The sequence below is a fragment of the Crinia signifera genome, chromosome 11 (assembly GCF_055691185.1).
Source record: "Crinia signifera chromosome 11, ASM5569118v1, whole genome shotgun sequence".
NCBI lineage: Eukaryota > Metazoa > Chordata > Amphibia > Anura > Myobatrachidae > Crinia > Crinia signifera.
Window position 1 is genome coordinate 35,795,806 of NC_139227.1, and position 18,174 is coordinate 35,813,979.

Here is an 18,174-nt window from a genome sequence, read left to right on the forward strand (position 1 = left end):
GGAGAGGTGCAACTATGGGTATCCTGAATGCCCAGGTCCCAATTATTGTAGACTAGCTACCAGCCCCTCAAAATGATGGAAAACAACATATCAGTAATGTCAGGGGGGGGGGGCTGAGTGTGCCTGATTGGATCAACACTTGAATTGGGGTATGGGTAAAAACCGGACCAGGACAAAACCCCCGGACCGCTGGACCAGACATCAAACTCTGCATTTTGGAGCTTGTAGCGTCCGGTCCGGGGGGTGTCCTATCCAGGGGGTGTCCTGTCTGGGGGTTCTGCCTGTGACACCTGTCACCAGGTAGAGGAGGAGGGGTAGAATAAAGTCTCCCTGTATGGTCCGGGCATGTAGCAAAAACCGGACGGTCCGGACCACACAGGGAGGCTGTAATCTCCCCTTCCCCATGTCCCTGATGATAGCTATCACAGGGACCCCCCCGGACAAAACACCACCCAACAGGACACCCCCCGGACCGGACCCTATAAGCTCCAGACTGCAGATTTTGATGTCCTTCTAGAACCATCCTTTTATGGTATAGGATAATCCATCACGCCTGTGTATATAAATCACAGCTTCAAAGTCAGATCCTCCATTGAAGACTTTTACATATTCTATTATATTCCAATGAATGGGTGTCTTTTTTTGTTTTAAACAAAGATAACAGACCTGTTGTTTACTAAAAGCCTTTAGTATTAATTTGTTCTTTGTGAAGACTGTGCCAACTTTGTCCACTTATTTGTGCGTCTGTTGCAGGTACATACCAAGGTCAGTGGGCAGCTGGAATACGCCAGGGCTATGGAGTGCGCCAGAGTGTCCCGTATGGAATGGCTGCAGTTATCAGGTCCCCCCTTAGGACCTCCATAAACTCGCTCCGCAGCGAGCACACCAATGGAACAGCAATGCATCCGGATACCTCCTGTGGAGTGGCTGGCAGCCCTGCTGTCTCCAGAGGGGGGTTCGTCTTGATGGCCCACAGTGATGCAGAGATGTTAAAGAACAAGAAGAAAGGCATCTTCAGGAGGTCCATTCTCAGTGGCCTAAAGCTTCGTAAATCAGAATCTAAAAGCTCTCTGGCTAGTCAGCGGAGCAAGCAGAGCTCTTTCCGCAGTGAGGCCGGTATGAGCACCGTTAGCTCCACTGCAAGCGACATTAACTCCACCATCAGCCTGGGAGAAGGGGAGACTGAACTCTCGGTCATCGAGGACGATATCGATGCCACCACCACCGAGGTCTACCTGGGTGAGTGGAAGCACGACAAGCGGTCTGGTTTCGGAGTAAGTCAACGCTCGGATGGACTAAAATATGAGGGCGAGTGGGCAAACAACAAGCGGCATGGTTATGGTTGCATGACGTTTCCGGACGGCACCAAGGAGGAAGGGAAGTACAAACAGAACGTCCTGGTGAGTGGAAAGAGGAAGAACCTGATTCCGCTCAGAGCCAGTAAGATCCGGGAGAAAGTGGACCGGGCGGTGGAACAAGCCGAGAGAGCGAGCAACATCTCCAAGCAGAAAGCTGAGATTGCGGCATCAAGGTGAGAGTGGAGTCTGTTATATTAGATGCAGAGATGTCTGTAAGTTCCACTAGATATGTTTTTTAGGGCGCATTCCGATAGAAGAGTGTAAATGAAAGTAAATGGGACTGAATTGATGAGACCATGATTTCTGTCTTTAAAGTGTATTTGTTTCCTAAACACAGTTAAGGCGGCCATTTTTACACTAGGGTGCAGCTCATCCTTTCATTAGGAACAAGTGGCATTGCAGCAGTATGTGGCACAAAATGGCTGCTTTCAGCTGTTGTAAACGACAGGGATTCTTTAACCCTTTATGACCTATTGAATGTTTACAGTGTGTCCCAGTGATGACATTAGTAAAGTAGACAAACTATGCCCTAAAACACCCTGATAATATGGTTTGATCATTTTTAATTTTTTAAGTATGTAAAGAATTGTAACTCGCACTCCAAAACATTCCTTTTAATTCCATATTTTTCACAGTGTTTCTGTACATTTAATTGGACATTGAGATTTAAATGGCAACTGTCATCACAATACATTTTTAAATAATGTCCATTTTAATGCACAAGGCGGCCACAAAGGGTTAAAGGTTCAGTGCAAATGTATTTAATAATAAAAAGGCACTGCTGTGTATTTGTCTAAAGAATACAAATGGCCAAACCAGGGGGTATATTTACCAAAGGTTTTAAAAATGAAAAGTGATGTTACCCATATCAACCAATCAGATTCTGTCTATTATTTCTCTGCTGCATCCTAGAAAATGATAGACAGATTGGTTGCTATAGGCAACATCACTTATTTTCATTTTTAGAAGCATTAGTATATTTGGTACTTCTTTACTTTCACGGCGCCAGCATGGCGCCGCGCGTACTTCCGGGTTACGCTCGCCACTAATTAAGTTAAATAAACGGAGTTAACGCCATGCCAACATGGATAGTTCATACCTTCACTATCCATGTTGGCATGGAGTTGATTTTAATTAGCGTGGCGAGCGTAGCGAGCCACCAAGCCCGCAGCGTGGGCGAGCGAAGCGAGCCCCGCAAGGGGACTCTGACGCGCGGCGCCATGCTGGCGCCGTGAAAGTAAAGAAGTACCGTATATTTACCTCCAGGTGTGTTGTGCATGTACTATTATTGTTTTTTTTTTATTCTGCTTCCAAAAATCTGCTGATAATTGACGGCTTTTAAAAGAAGCCCCCATTTGGTAAATAAGCCCCAGAGTGTTCTCATATGCTTTTTGGACCTTCTCTGCATTGTTCTATTCCTACGAATGATAGAAAAGTCTGTAGGCGCAGTGCTGTTGGCTGCTTTGTTACATGCCGTCTGACAGGAGTTGGCAATGCTACCAAACTCACAAAGTATGTTGTAAGGGCAGACTAGATGGGGTAAGATGTTCTTCCCTCAAATTCTGTTTCAATGTACAGGGTAGGATTCAGATTTACTCGGTTGAGGCCAAATTCGGCGTTCGCCCGGGCAGGGAAACGCCCAGCGTCACATCACATGACGTCAGTGCCTGCCCCCTTTTTTGGCCATCTCCATTGGAAATAAAAGGCAGCCTAGACTTACTTTTATTTGTGAATGGGAAAAAAAATTATTTCATGGCCGGCGACCCTTTTGAGCGATATCTTTTAAAAACTCGGTACTTATGTAGTATCTGGGCTGCCGATTTTTTGATTGTATGCCTTAAGTTAAGGCATACAATCAGATGCGATGCGATGCGATATCGCATCGCATCGCATACGATGCGATACGATGCGATGCGATGCGATGACCCGATTTTTCCATAGGATTCAATGTTAAAATGGACTGAGTCCATTTTAACATGGAATTCAATGGGAAAAAGGGGTCCTTTTCATACCCCTACTATCCAAGTGGGCATGGAGTTGGATATAAACCTGTGGCGAGCGTAGCGAGCCACCGAGCCCGAAGCGTGGCGAGCGAAGCGAGCCCCGCGAGGGGACGGTATTCTGTGTCCCCTCGCGGGGCTCGCTACGCTCGCCACGCTTCGGGCTCGGTGGCTCGCTACGCTCGCCACAGGTTTATATCCAACTCCATGCCCACTTGGATAGTAGGGGTATGAAAAGGACCCCTTTTTCCCATTGAATTCCATGTTAAAATGGACTCAGTCCATTTTAACATTGAATCCTATGGAAAAATCGGGTCCATCGCATCGCATCGCATCGCATCGCATGCGATTTGGTCGGGTGCGATGCGATGCGATGGACCCGATTTCAAAATCGGCAGCCCAGTTACTACATAAGTACCAAAAACTCATCTAGTGTGTATGGGGGTTTAAGCTGTGTACACACTATACGATATACGGCACCGCTAATATCGTTAATGATATCGTCAGTGGCACTGCACAAACTATATATCGCTAAAACCCTGAACGATATAGTTAATGTTATTGTTCAGTGGGGTCACCAGCACCCTCGCTGAACATGCAGATTTGCTTGTTCAGATGACAGGAGGATCGTTAACACCCCGTGGGAGCGCACATTGTTAACAATATAGAAGGTACACACTAAGTGCATGATAATATTGCTAACTATATTGTTATGGTGCATGTAGTTGGATAAAATCACATAGTGTGCCCATCTTTTAAATAGTGTACACACGGTGCAATGTACTTTATATTCAATCCCGATTTGATCCCAATCGAATCGGGATAGAATTGGGATCGTATCGCATGCAGGGCCGGTGCCACCACTAGGCAGCTCTAGGCACCTGGAGGGCGGCAGTTTGCCCCTCACCCCCAGCGAACTGTGTAAAAAAATTGCTGCCCCGGCGTCCCTGCAGTGCTGGGGCGGTCAGGGGTGTCCGTGCCTTAGGGGTACCTGCGGCGCCGTCATGTGTATAAAGCTGGCTGGGTCCCTGTAGTGAATAGCAAATAACTAGCGCTATGCGCGCGGCGGCGCAGGAAGCGCTAGTTATTTGCTATTCACTACAGGGACCCCGCCGGCCGCAGCCAGCTTTATACACATGACGGCGCCGCAGGTACCCCTACGGCACGGACACCCCTGACCACCCCAGCACTGCAGGGACGCCGGGGCAGCAATTTTTTTACACAGGTACCACTCCCCCCCCCCTCCCTCCCCCCGGCACCGGGGCGCCCCCACCCCGACTCGCCTGGGGCGCTCCGGTGCCTTGCACCGGCCCTGATCGCATGTACACATTCGATCTGTGCTATATAGTCTTGCCTGCATTCTATTTCGATGCGGTGGGGCCAATCATCTGTTTCATATAGAAATAGAATGATCCTTAAAGCAACATTGAAGAGAAACACAGACTACATCGAACCGTTTGTACACCCTGTTTTACAGATTTCCATACTATCACAAATGAAATAATTTGTTTTACAATATGTTAGCCAGTAATGAATACACCTGTGCACCAGTAACAAATACCACTTGAAAAACATACATAGGTAGCGGGCCCTGAGGATTGAGGGGCAGATGTATTATACTGTACCTGACTTTACAGTGCTGGTTCTGTACATTGTATACTGCTTCCTGCTTTGCCTCGCAGCAGCGCCAATATGTATTAATATCTTGGTTGCCGGTTTACCTAATATGCGTAGATTCAATATACAGTGCCACACCCTGTTACATACCCTCCAACATGACCCATTCCATTAGGTACAAAATCCACTGCTTCTGGACTTCAATCTTAATTGATAATTGCAGTCACCTGTGTTGAACTAGTTCAGTGATGATAATGGTGTTCCAGCACAGGTGAAGGCAATCCTAAATAAAGAAAGAAGTCCAGAAGCAGAGCATTTTGTACCTAATGGAATGGGTCATGTGGCATACTTTCCAACATAACCCATTCCATTAGGTACTATGGGGTACATTTATTAAACTCGGTGAAGTGATAAAGTGTCTGTTTTTTATCACCGACCAATCAGCTCCTACCTGTGAAGTTACAGGCTTGGTTTGATAAATGACAGGTAAGAGCTGATTGGCTGGTGATAAAGACCAGACAGCTTATCACTTCACTGAGCTTAATAAATCTGCCCCAAGATGCTCTGCTCCTGGACTTCCCTCCTAATGTATGAATGACATCACCTGTGATGAACTAGTTAATTTATGCGAAGGGTGTTTTAACACAGGTGACAACAATCATATATCAGGATGGAAGTCCAGGAACAGAGCATTATGTACCTAATGGAATGGCTCATGTTGGAGGGTATGCTGTTATCACATGGTGACTTCCAGAATCAGGGGGCTTCATCTGTAATCACAGCTGTATAAGTTTAGTGTAAATAAAAAAAAACGTGTACATTTTATATTTGTTGTATGACAAACTAAACCAAATGAAAGTGTGACACCCATAGTTAGGCCTTTAAACCAAGGTTGGCTACCTGACCCTCTCCTTCAGGGAGAAAACACTCTGCTCCTGGACTATACTGTATGCATACTGTACATATGCCTGTTATATATATAACAGACATATAGTATAAACTTTATAAGGTTTTGTGTGTGTATGGGGGGGGGGGGGGGGGGGGGGGAGATACACATCTTGCCTCAACTGGGATGAACTTATACCACTGCAGGTAATGGCAATCATTAATTAAGGGAGAAGTTCAGAAACAGAACAATGTGTCCCTCCTGGAAAGGGTCATGTCGGGAGGTATGCTTTAAACTGGGACACTAATAAATTACACAGGTTCTGTGGCTGGCCTACGACAAGCCTGCATTTCACCTGGTTTTAATCAGCCATAGAACCTGTGGAATTCATGTGAGTCCTGGTTTATAAGGATGGTAAGCCTACCTATATTGTGGGAATGGGAACCTTTGGCTCCAGCTGTTGTTGAACTACACTTTCAGCATTCTCTCCTACAGTTTTGTTATTTAGCCATGCTAAAATAGTTGCAGGGCATGCTGGGATGTGTAGTTCAACAACAACTGGAGGGCCAAAGGTTCCCCATCCCTGCTATAGTGCAACAGTACTTATATAAGCTGGACTCACTAAACTGGTATAATAATGTGTCCTTACTTACAAATGCGGCCAGGTCACATTGGCCCTTATTCTGATCTGTGCGGTAATAGCCACGTGCGTTCGTGCCGCTGATGTTTTGTGTCTGCGCATGTGCAGAGGCGTCTCTGCGCATGTGCGAGCGGGGCGTACGGCCAAATCCCGCATGAAATGTGAACACTACGAACAGGGGGTGGAGAGGGGTGTGAAGGGCTATTTGGGCTCATTACCATATGCATACGCCCCGCGTTTCATGGGCGTTCCCATGCAAACGCTGGGCGTACGTATGGTAATGCGGCCGTGACGCACGTGAAGGGGGCGGACATATGACATCGCCGGATGTCAGCTGCCCGCCCAGATCCCTGCTTTTGCAGGGAAAAATGTCCGTGTGGTCTGAGGTTGCGAGAGCTGGTGGAGCACACGGTCCTGCATTCGATGGTCTGCGACCATCGAATGATGGGGGAGGTTCCCTGAGATGGAGGAGGCGTATTCCGTGAAAAATACACGTGCGGTCCGTTCGGCCAGCTTCTTACCGCGTACGGACGGAGTTGGCTATCCGTATGGAAGGCGGGGTTTCGCACGCACGGTCCTGGCCGCATATTCGGATCCGGCCGCACCGATCAGAATAAGGGCCATTATTCCCTTCTGTTGAGTCTCACCAATGCTTGCAGAAGCGTTGAACATGATCCTTACACCTCTTGTGTTAGGAAATGTGACGGTTTACATGCATAAGTGACACCATAATGCCTTGTAAGGTGACCAGATGTTTGTAAATGTCCCTAAAGCTGCACCACTACCCAGGAGGTGAACACTTTAAGTTTTTTGACCCTTTAAAATGATCGTGGGGCATTAACATGAAGCAGAATTGAGGAGCCAGCTCCCACCTGCCTGGCTGATTTGGGTTTATTGGGAGTTTACAATGCTGGGAGACAGTATTGCTTTATAAATGCATGGTCAGCAACGTCTGCATTAGTGGAATTGCACTGACTCTGGCAGTACCTTGTGTTACATACTGCTGCAGCTGGATTTCATGTGTGGTGGTTTGTTTTAAATGAAGACTAAATGACTGTGTTTTAATTTACTTTGTATAATAATCCCTACAGTAATTTGGAATAGGACTAAAAGGTACTTGTGTAATATCTGGGCGCCCGATTTTTGCATTGTATTGCATGCAATATAGTGGCATACAATTCATGCAATGCGATTTTTCATTGTAAAGACCAGATTTTTAATTGTATAGTCAGTCATGGGTGATTTCATACCCCCAGTATCCAACTACGCATGGAGTTGATTTTATATAGTGTGGCGAGCGGATGCTCGCGGGGCTCGCCACGCTTCGGGCGAGGTGGCTCGATGTGCTCGCCACACTATATAAAATCAACTCCATGCGTAGTTGGATACTGGGGGTATGAAATCACCCATGACTGACTATACAATAAAAAATCTGGTCTTTACAATCAAAAATCGCATCGCATCGCATGCCTTAAGTAGTGGCATGCAATGAAAAAAATCAGGGGCCCAGATAATACACAAGTACCAACTAAAATACCACTATTCTGCTTTTAGTTACATCTTCTCATCTATCTATGGGAATTGTATCTAAAATGTGCTCTTACAGGCATATACAGTATGTGACAGAATCTTTGTAGTACTGGGGCCCATTCATCACGGACCACTAAAAGGCGCTTTCTAGACACTATTGAAGCAACTTGAAACGGCTTCTGTTCAAAATACAGATAGATAGACGGACACGTGTAAAATAATAAATATTCACACTGGAGGCATCCAGAAGAGACACCGAGCTTACTGTAAATGTGTGACCGGTTAAGTGCCCAAGAAATCCACCATTTCTTGTTTTGGAACGATCAGGAACCATGCGCCTAATTCACATCTTATTGCAGAGCACATTTTTTTTAGCAAATGGACAAAACCATGCTGCACTGCAGGTGGGGCTAATATAAAATGTGCACGGTCAGATTTGCATACCTCCCAACTTGTGTACTGTGTAAATTGGGACTCTGCACAAAATTGGGGGCGTGACCCATGCCACCACGCTGTCCAGGTGGGATGTGCAGGACCATCCCCCAAAAAACGGAAGGTATGGATTTGGGTGGGGTGCCTTCAAACTGAAATCTATATTGCAGTGTAAAAATAATGCAGACAATATTTACCCTGCACAGAAACAAAATAACTCCCCTAAATCTAACTCTCTGCACATGTTACATCTGCCCCACCTGCAGTGCAGCATGTTTTTGCCCATTTGCTAACAAAATGTCTGCGCTCAGTTCTGAATTAGTCCCTGGCTACGAGGATGATTTCTTATCAACATTTCAAGAACGTACCCCCATAATACTCAGCTGCCCTCACAATACCAGCCTGGGGTAGTAAGAGGATATGCCTGATTTGTGCAGGTGTATTGGAACCAAAAGCTGTGGTTTAAGATTTTAAGCTTTTAGTCCCATTTATAAATAGAAAGAAAAGAGATACTATAAATTATATATATATAATTTAAACACAGTTCAATTCTGAAAAATGTGTAAAATTATATTAAGAAAATTATTTTTACACAAACGCAGACACACATACATACACAGACATATATACACACACACACACACTTTTACAATTTGGCCTGTTACAAGCAATGACTTGGGATAGTGAATTCCACCCCTTGACCCAGTTCCCCTCCTCCTAATCCATTAATGCTGGCTGTCTTCTGCCACACATCCGCCCTCTGGAATCACCTTGCTGCAGTGAGTGAGGCCCGTCGCCTGACAGCCTTTTACATCAGATAGTGCTGAGATTCCTGTCTGCGCCACCCACCTGTCTTCTGTGTGTGTGTGTGAGTGCGTTGGGTTCTCTGTGCAGCGTGAGGCAGGAATGAATCAGGTCTGGAGCGACCGCCTTGGCCTCATTGTATGAGGTGACTGGCGAGGTTCCCCGCAGTACAATGGCAGCAGATGTGACCGTTATAGTCTAGATGAGGATACCTTGCTTTCCCTTTCCTTTTGCACACAATACTACCTGCCCAGGCTCCACATTCTGTCCTATGTAGATTGCGTGAGGCTCCATATATACAGCTCCCTATTCCCCGTGATTAACGAGATGATATATGGATGCCTTTCATTCACTGAATGCACCATATAATTCTCCGTGGAACAAGGGACAATGAAAGCACTAGTGGGTGGAACACTAATGTATAGTCACCAGTTTATAATAATATAACAGCTGGTTGCGAAGCAGGTGCATTTAGGCAGGGAACGTGTCTCTGCGGACCTGCAAGGACTACAAATGCTTGGAGGAGGATAGAGAGGAAGGAAATCCATATCTGCAGGTTTAATAACACAGAGCAGGCCCGTCAGATACACAGAGGGGCCATTTATCTAAGGGCGAGAGGCGATCATTGTACCTTGGTTATACCACTACTGTCTAGGTATACGATTATAATATTACACAGAATTTACCTCAGAAGGGAAATATTATTCTGGGGGCTGGTCATGGTAGATATAATGTTATTAGTGTTTTTTGGCCCTGTGGACAAAATATTTATACATTGCAGCAATAAAAAAAATACATTTGTTTTTGTTATTAAGATGTAGAAAAAAATAAATGGGCCCCTGATATACTGTATAATGACATGCTAAACGGGGCCCAGGGTTGCCTACCCTCCCGGATTGGCCGTGAGGGTCCCGGAAATCGGGTCCCCCGGAAAGATGGGCAATCCTCCTGGATTCTGCCTCACCCTCCCGATCTCCCCAGCAGTTGTCCGGCCGCATAGTTGAATCACCGCAATTCACGGCTATTCGCCGGGAGGGGGCAAGGCTAAATATGCAAATAGTGGCAATTAGCCCTGCCCCTCCACAAGGTCCCACAAATCGGGGGGATTTCCAGTGCTGGGGGCGGGGCTTGATGACGTCTACATCAGGCCCCCGCCCCCACACGTGATGCTGACAGTCTCCTCTCCGGGCTTCTCCCGGAGAGGAGAATTTAAAAGTAGGCAAGTAGGAAAGGGGCTTATATGCAGATGGTGCGGGGTTGCTAAGTAAGCCCCTCACCTGTGCCCGCAGGTGGTTACTGCACAGGTGTAACAAATTGAAATGCCACTAGATTTAAAAAAAAACTACCCCCCCCCCCCCCCAAAAGGTCCTACACTGGTACAATATCTATTTAATCTACTTGCTACCCTAATTTCTGCCTTCCCAAAAATCTCTCCTAGACTATTGCAGAAAAGTGTCAGTTTTGACCAAACAGGAAGTGGAAGAAAACAACTGACAGTTGAAACTTTAGATTGTTCCCAAATCATACTTACCTACCCTCTTGGAATGACTGGGTGGCTCATGAAAATGCAGTCCCCGGGAAGGTGGGCAAGTCTCCCGCATGCTTCTCAAAGCCCCCGCATCCCCTGGAGCCGCTGAAAGAAATTCTGGAATTTGCAGGTCAGCGGGGAGGGCCCGGGACTTAATTTTAGCACCGCCCCCTCCATACAGACCTGCGAATCGCAGAGTTTGGGAGGATTGGTGCTGGGGCTTTGTGACATCAGCCTTGTCCTCGCACCCTGAAGTTCAGCATTGGGTCTTCTCTCCTGGCTTCTCCTGGAGAGGCAACATTAAAAGTCGGTAAGTAACTTATATCCCAAATGCTCTTTTTTATTTTTTTTCACCCTGAAAAACAGCACCGGGGAGACAGTTCTACGTGCTCCTGACAAATTTCAGCTCGTGTCCAACCACGCACTAAGTTGGAGCCCTTCAAACACAATTCCCTTATCTCAGGAATTTCCTATGGGAGAATTCCATTTATTCCATTCAGCCTTAATATAGTGCACCTGTACCCTCATTACATGACTACACTTCTGCCATTGTATAAGAGCACATCTTTAATAAGGTAGAGTTTAGGTCACAGCAGTATAAAAGGGCTTAGGAGAACTTCTGTAAATGTTCTTACAGGATATGTTTTTGGAAAATTTGGCTGTTTTTTTTGGGGGGGGTGGGGGGGGGGGGGGGGGGGGCTGCATTTCTGAGAGAGTAGGCTGCCCTTCCAGGTTCCACTTCTCTTGTTACACAGAGGGGACAAGGTCTGGGTGACACTATTTATGTCATCATTTCCACTGCTTCCCATATCGGCGTAGCGGGAGACGTATTTGGGCATGTAAGTAGTTAGCACACTGGGCATGCTGTCTATACATCCCTCCCTTTGCTCTTTTAATGCCCTAGGCACTCTCGAATATATGTGTCTGATACAAGCATAGGGATCATTGATCAGTGCTAATGGTGCAGACCTGTTACAGAACCAATAATAAATCATATATAATGTTTCACCCTACATGATGGTCCATCTGTTTGGGCACCTCAGCGATGCCTGTGTGAATCCAGGAAGTCAGTGTGGTCACATTGGAGCACCTCAGCGATGACGGCGTGAGGCCAGGTAGTCAGTGTGGTCACATCGAATCACTTCAGCGATGCCTGTGTGAGGCCAGGTAGTCAGTGTGGTCACATTGGAGCACCTCAGCGATGCCTGTGTGAGGCCACAAAGTAAGTGTGGTCACATTGAAGCACCTCAGTGATGCCTGTGTGAAGCCAGGAAGTAAGTGTGGTCAGATTGGAGCACCTCAACGATGGCTGAGTGAGGCCAGGAAGTCAGTGTGGTCAGATTGAAGCACCTCAGCGATGCCTGTGGGAGGCCAGGAAGTCAGTGTGGTCATATTGGAGCACCTCAGCGATGCCTGTGTGAGGCCAGAAAGTCAGTGTGGTCAGATTAGAGCACCTCAGCGATGCCTGTTGGAGGCCAGGAAGTCAGTGTGGTCAGATTGGAGCACCTCAGCGATGCCTGTGTGAGGCCAGAAAGTCAGTGTGGTCAGATAGGAGCAATCGCACATGTGGAAACAATGACCTGCATTTCATTAAGCTAAATCCTTTTGCCGTCTCTGTTCCTCTCTGTATTGTTTGTGTGTAAATGCTTAGTGGGGTCAGGCTCTGCCACTCTCCCGCATGCTGTATCCTGCTACAACACATCAATTATTAACACTGAATCCATCTCTAATGCACATGCTACGGCGTGTGATCGGGCCAGGCACACGGGTATTTACCACTGCGAACAGGAAGTCTGCTATAAATTATGTATTTCTTGTTAAACTGGAGTTTAACACTGTCTCATCCCAAGTAACCCCTCACAATGCTGATTAATGGTGATCCTGTGCCTAGCAAATGCTACCCTCTGGCTGGTCAGTGCCAGTCAGTGCCAGCCCCGTGCCTAGTGATCGCTGCCTGCCCTGACCTACCCCCCTCAGATGGCTGGTCAGTGCCCCCCCCCCCCCCCCCCACATGGCTAATTAACACTGACCCTGTGCCTAGTAATTGCTATCTGCCGGACGGACCCCGGTAACATTTTTGGGGTGAGGCCTCACGATTAGGCTTCACGATTAGGCCATGCCCCCAAAATGTTTGGGGGGGGGGGGGGGGGTGAAACGCTGTCAGGGAGACACTCATGCCAAGCCTGCTGTCAGCACAGCATATGCAGGAGGTGTGTTCTGCTGCTTGCCGGATGGGGGGCAGACCAGGACCTCCTCCGGGCCCCTCCACCAAGCCTGGGCCCGGGTAAATAGTACCTGCTCCACCCCCCTCTCGGCAGCCCTGGCCCTGACACCCCCCCCCCCCCACACACACACACTTGGCTGTGTCTATTGAACCCAGTGAGCAGTAAATGGATATACTACTAGTCCATATACAGTATGCATATGGACTAGTAGTAATATATGTGATGTCCACATATGAAATGCAGCTTATATGTTAGGAAATATAGTGTTGGCTTCTTCCCAGGCACCAATGTCTAATTTACAGCGCTCTCTGTGCAGGTACTCGTGGCACTCTAAGCTTTGCCAATATGGTGCCAACATCTGCGTACAAGACACAGATAACAAGGTCTGTGCTATCTTCCCCACCTGTGCTGTATTTCTGAATGAAGTGCCAGAAGTATGGTACCAGCAGACTCTGCTCGGAGTACATCTGTACTGCATGCCCTGCGCCCATTGTAGATATACCACCTTCTGGCCACCTGCGGCCTGTGGGCAATGGTAGTGCCCAAATCACTTTACTACAAACCACACGCGCACCAGATAAAGGATAACCAGTGTGGGGCCTCACTTCCTATATTAAACGCTTATAATCCTTATTAGGATTCAATGTTTTCCATTGTTGTGATACTTTTATGTTATTGCTATGCATTGTATTATATGTATCTTTTTGTGCGTGTCCAGAAGAGATCGGAGAGACCTTGCGGCTGTTCTATTCATTTCCTTTAACTTGATTAGCTGAACATGCCCCATGGCAGGAAATATATTGATCAAACAGGGAAAGTATAGACGGACAATATAGTTTGAGACATGAAGGATAATCTGGATCAGTGACCCAAGAAATATTGATTTAAAGGCCCTTTTGAACCCCTGGCGTATTGCTTAAAAGCAATCAGAAGCTTTGTGTAATTTGCTGATAAACACTATACTGCAATGTCGCTGCCTCCCGTAGAATGTACAGGCTGCATTGTCATGAATATTCGTGGTGCGGCTGACAACATGGAGGCCTCCAGGGTAGGTAATTTACAGGCGGCAAATGCAGCCTCATGTTCAGAAGGAGAAAAGAGGTGGAGGGCAGTATAGGAAATGAGCATGTGGGGGAGAACGCAGATGGAATCAGTTTTGTATATGGTCTAAAACCGTTTTTATTTTACTTATTTAAACATTTCAAACATTCGTTCATTAAAAAATTTAACATTTACCTCCTGCGATGGCACCGACATAACCGGTATCCGTCGGGAGCAGTACTGCTACACTATGGCCCTTATTCTGATCTGTGCGGCCAGATCAGAATATGCAGCCAGGACCGTGCAGGCGAATCCCCGCCTTCCATACGGATCGCCACCTCCGTCCGTACGCGGATATGTGGCGGTCCGCATGAAAGTGGACGGGGATACGCCTCCTCCATCTTGGGAGCAGCCCCTGCATTCGATGGTCGCCGACCATCGAATGCAGGGCCGCACGCTCCACCAGCTCCCGCCACCCTAGACCACACGGACACTTGTCCGTATGAAATCTTGTATGGGGGCGGGCAGCTGACATCCGGCGATGTCAGATGCCCGCCCCCTACACATGCGTCACGGCTTTATTACCATGCATACGCCCAGCGTTTGCATGGGAACGCCCATGAAACGCGGGGCGTATGCATAGGGTAATGAGGCTAAGTAGCCCCTCACGCCCCTCTCCGCCCCCTGTGCGGCGTCTAAAAAAACGTACGGCGAAACCGCTTGCACATGCGCAGAGTGACCTCTGCACATGCGCAGACGAAAAACATCGGCGGTACGACCGCAAGCGGCAAACACCGCACCAACCAGAATAAGGGCCCATATCTTGCTTGGGCTTTTCACAAGGGCGATGCAGACCTGCGCGCTGTGGTTGGAATTTGCTCCCCTGGCCGATGCTGGGGGTCTGCGCATTTGGTGTGTTCGCTGTCTGGGTGACCGGTTGGAGGCGTTCCGATGGGCTTGGCCACAAAAACGGTGGTCGCGCCCATAGAAACGCTAGGTGGGCCTGTCGGAACGCAGGAATTACATGCCTGGATTTAACCATTCGGTGGTTTTAGGAAGTGTGCCCCCATTGTACCGGCAGCCTCCGCATGGTTACGTGTCAGTTGGTCCCATCCTCAGCTGATTGGAAGTTTCAGCAATGATCGTTCATTATTGAATTGCTATTGGTCATGTCTCTATTACTTCTTATGGAGCCCATACACGGTCCGTTGTGTCCGGCTCCGTTCTGTACTATGCGATGCGCGCTCCCGCGCATCACATAGTATGGTACAAAAAGTATGTGCTGCACATACTTTTTGTACTAGGTACACATCGGATCGGATGGCAGTGCATGCACACTGCATGCACTAGGGATGCGATCCGATGTGTGCTGTTTAAGTCCCAAACGGATCCGTTAAACGGACCGTGTATGGGCTGCTTTACTCTGTTATGTCCATGATATTGCTTATCACTGTTACACGCTCGGGGGCAGAGAGCTGACGTCACATGACTACAACGACCGCCCACTTTTCTGCCATCTCCATGCAGGATAAAAGTAAGTATAGAAGGGAGGAAAAACTAATTCGATGGTGAGTGACCATCGAATGATTTTTCCTCCATGTGGCAGCATGCGAGCAGATTTGTAAGCGTTCACAACCACTCGCATGGTCTAGGTCCAATTGTGTCCGTACAGAGTAACATTTGCGATTTCAGATGCATAAACATAAATTACTTCAAAATGTAGGGAGTGGTGACAGGCACGCATGGAGATGGTCCGTCTGTACTTGTTTAGTTTCACGGCGGTCGATATATTGGATGCGATATTGGGCGATATATCGGCCGATCCGATGCGATCCAATGCGATTTTTACCTTTTCATAACCCCACTATCCACTACGCATGGAGTTGATTTTATATAGTGTGGCGAGCGCATCGACCCACCGAGCCCGAAGTGTGGCGAACGTAGCGAGCCCCGCGCGGGGATGTGGATTACTGCGCTGGCCATGCGTAGTGGGGTTATAAACAGGTAAAAAATTGCATTGGATCGGCCGATATATAGGCCGATATCGCATCCGATATATCTGCCGCCGTGAAACTTAACCATCTACCTTTCCATCTTATGTCATGTTATGGGAGTGGCGGAGTGTGTGTGTGTGTGTGTGTGTGGGGGGGGGTATTGTGAAACTGGCTGTGTGCACAGTGGCTCACCTGCTCATATTGAAGACCGTACATGGATGGTGAAACTACTGCTTTAGGGCTGATGCGAGTTGCAATGATACGGCTGCCGGTGGGGTCTGAAGATGCTACAATCACCATTACCACTTGTATGGACGCTGACAGTGGGTGTCTCAGTCCTTGTACAGCCATATGCCTTGTGCATAACGTTATTGAACAGGCGATCACCAACAGAAGCCGCCTCTTCTGTCTCCACCTCTGAATCAGGCCCTGTGTGTAAACATATATGTAGCTGTTGCAGTCAGTCCAGCAGCTGCCATTGACTATTGCAGGGTTCCGGACTGTGTTGGATGACTTTGATTGGCTGTCTTGATTCTTGGAGGATCAGGATGTGTCATGTGTCCAGTGAGCAGATGAAGATAAATGTTCTTAAAGTCTGGAAACATGAATACAATAGTCACTTAATTGCTGGTATTTGGTTGGTTTCCCATCTTACATTCCGCCCTTTTGCCCTTGAGCACTTCTGACAGCGTTGTCAGCCCTTGCCTGCTAGGAGACAGTCCTCTCTCGCACTCTCTTCTGCTAAGTGTGGTGCTGATAAGAGGCAGGCGGAAGACAAGCCCTCGCTCTCAGATAGGTTCAATGGACTCTCCGGTACGCGGATGTGCACACGCAGATGGCCGTTACCTACTTGTACAATGAGATTTGGGCCTTTCCTCTGTGGTTACATTCCTAATACATGTGGTAATATAATATGAAAAGGGGGCGGGGCGTATGCAAATGAGGGCACGGCTTATGCTAATTAGCCGCGACCTCATTTTCATACGAGAATAGACGCTGTGCGCATGCGCACAGCGTCTATTGTACTAGATTGGGGGTCTCCCAACTGCCACCCCCCCGCAGCGGGACAATGCCTGCCGCGGGTGGGACAGCGGGACAGGACCCGAAAATCGGGACTGTCCCTCTAAAATCGTGACAGTTGGGAGGTGTGCGTTATAAACTCATGACGACCTTTTCCATTTCGACTTATTGCTTGTGTTGTCCTTTTCTCCCTGTCTAAATAAGCTATGTGGATCTTTTATTTTAAAGGTGTCAACCATTGGTGGTTGACCTTTTGAGAACATACGCTGTGTGTTTTCCCATAGCTCCCACTCACATTCACGCCCATGAAACCCCCCCCCCCCCCCCCCCCCCCGCCTTTCAATCAGCCAGCCAGCAAGTACTGTACACACTGCAGGCAATGTGCTGCACAGTGGTGAGTACGTCTGACATTGCTTCCCACACAATATCGCAATGGAGTGGCTGCACGTAAGTAAAAACCCAGTAGAAATCCACAGCGTCTGTCGCTTCTTGTATGTCAGGGTCTCGGATCAGAATGTGTAGGAGTCTCCTCAATAAACATGTTATTGTCAGTACCAGGAAACATGGACATGTTACTGTCTGCTGGCCTTTCCAATCAGAATGCTCAACAGAACCCAGCTGGGATTAGGCAACAGATGACATTACACCTCAGTTTGCTACTAACATCCAGCACTGATGACAGGAAAATGCTGGACGTTCCCTTGGTAATGAGGCAGTGACGCACAGGGCCGCCAACAGGGGGGTCTGGGGGTACTTGAGTCCCAGGCCACGCCGGCTCTGGCCGAGGGTAGGGCCCGGGCAACTCTCCCCAGCAGTCACTCACCCCCTCACTGTGTCCGGCTTCAGCCCACCCGCCGCCCTGCTCCAAGTTGATTACGAGGCTGGCAGCCGCGGCGGCACATTGTGACTGTGCACACTAACTGCGCAGTCAGACTGCGCTGCCAGACCCGGTCCCAGCCTAAAGGTACTAAAAGTGCCCGGGTGGGGGCGCGATTTTGTCAGTCCCAGGCCCCAAAATTTCTGACGGCAGCCCTGGTGATGCAAATGATTTGGCCCCCACACCCAAAATATCCATTCACAGCTGTGCGGGGTGTGTGTG

At 48.0% G+C, this 18,174-nt stretch overlaps 1 protein-coding gene across 1 annotated transcript in view; it reads left to right on the forward strand.

Moving 5' to 3' along the window:
* Positions 1 to 18,174, forward strand: part of JPH3 (junctophilin 3) — a 112,171-nt gene that overhangs the window by 57,262 nt on the left and 36,735 nt on the right. Inside the window, exon 2 of the mRNA XM_083164939.1 lies at positions 754 to 1,531. Coding sequence (XP_083021065.1) covers positions 754 to 1,531 — 778 coding nt within the window. The remainder of the gene's footprint in view (positions 1 to 753; positions 1,532 to 18,174) is intronic.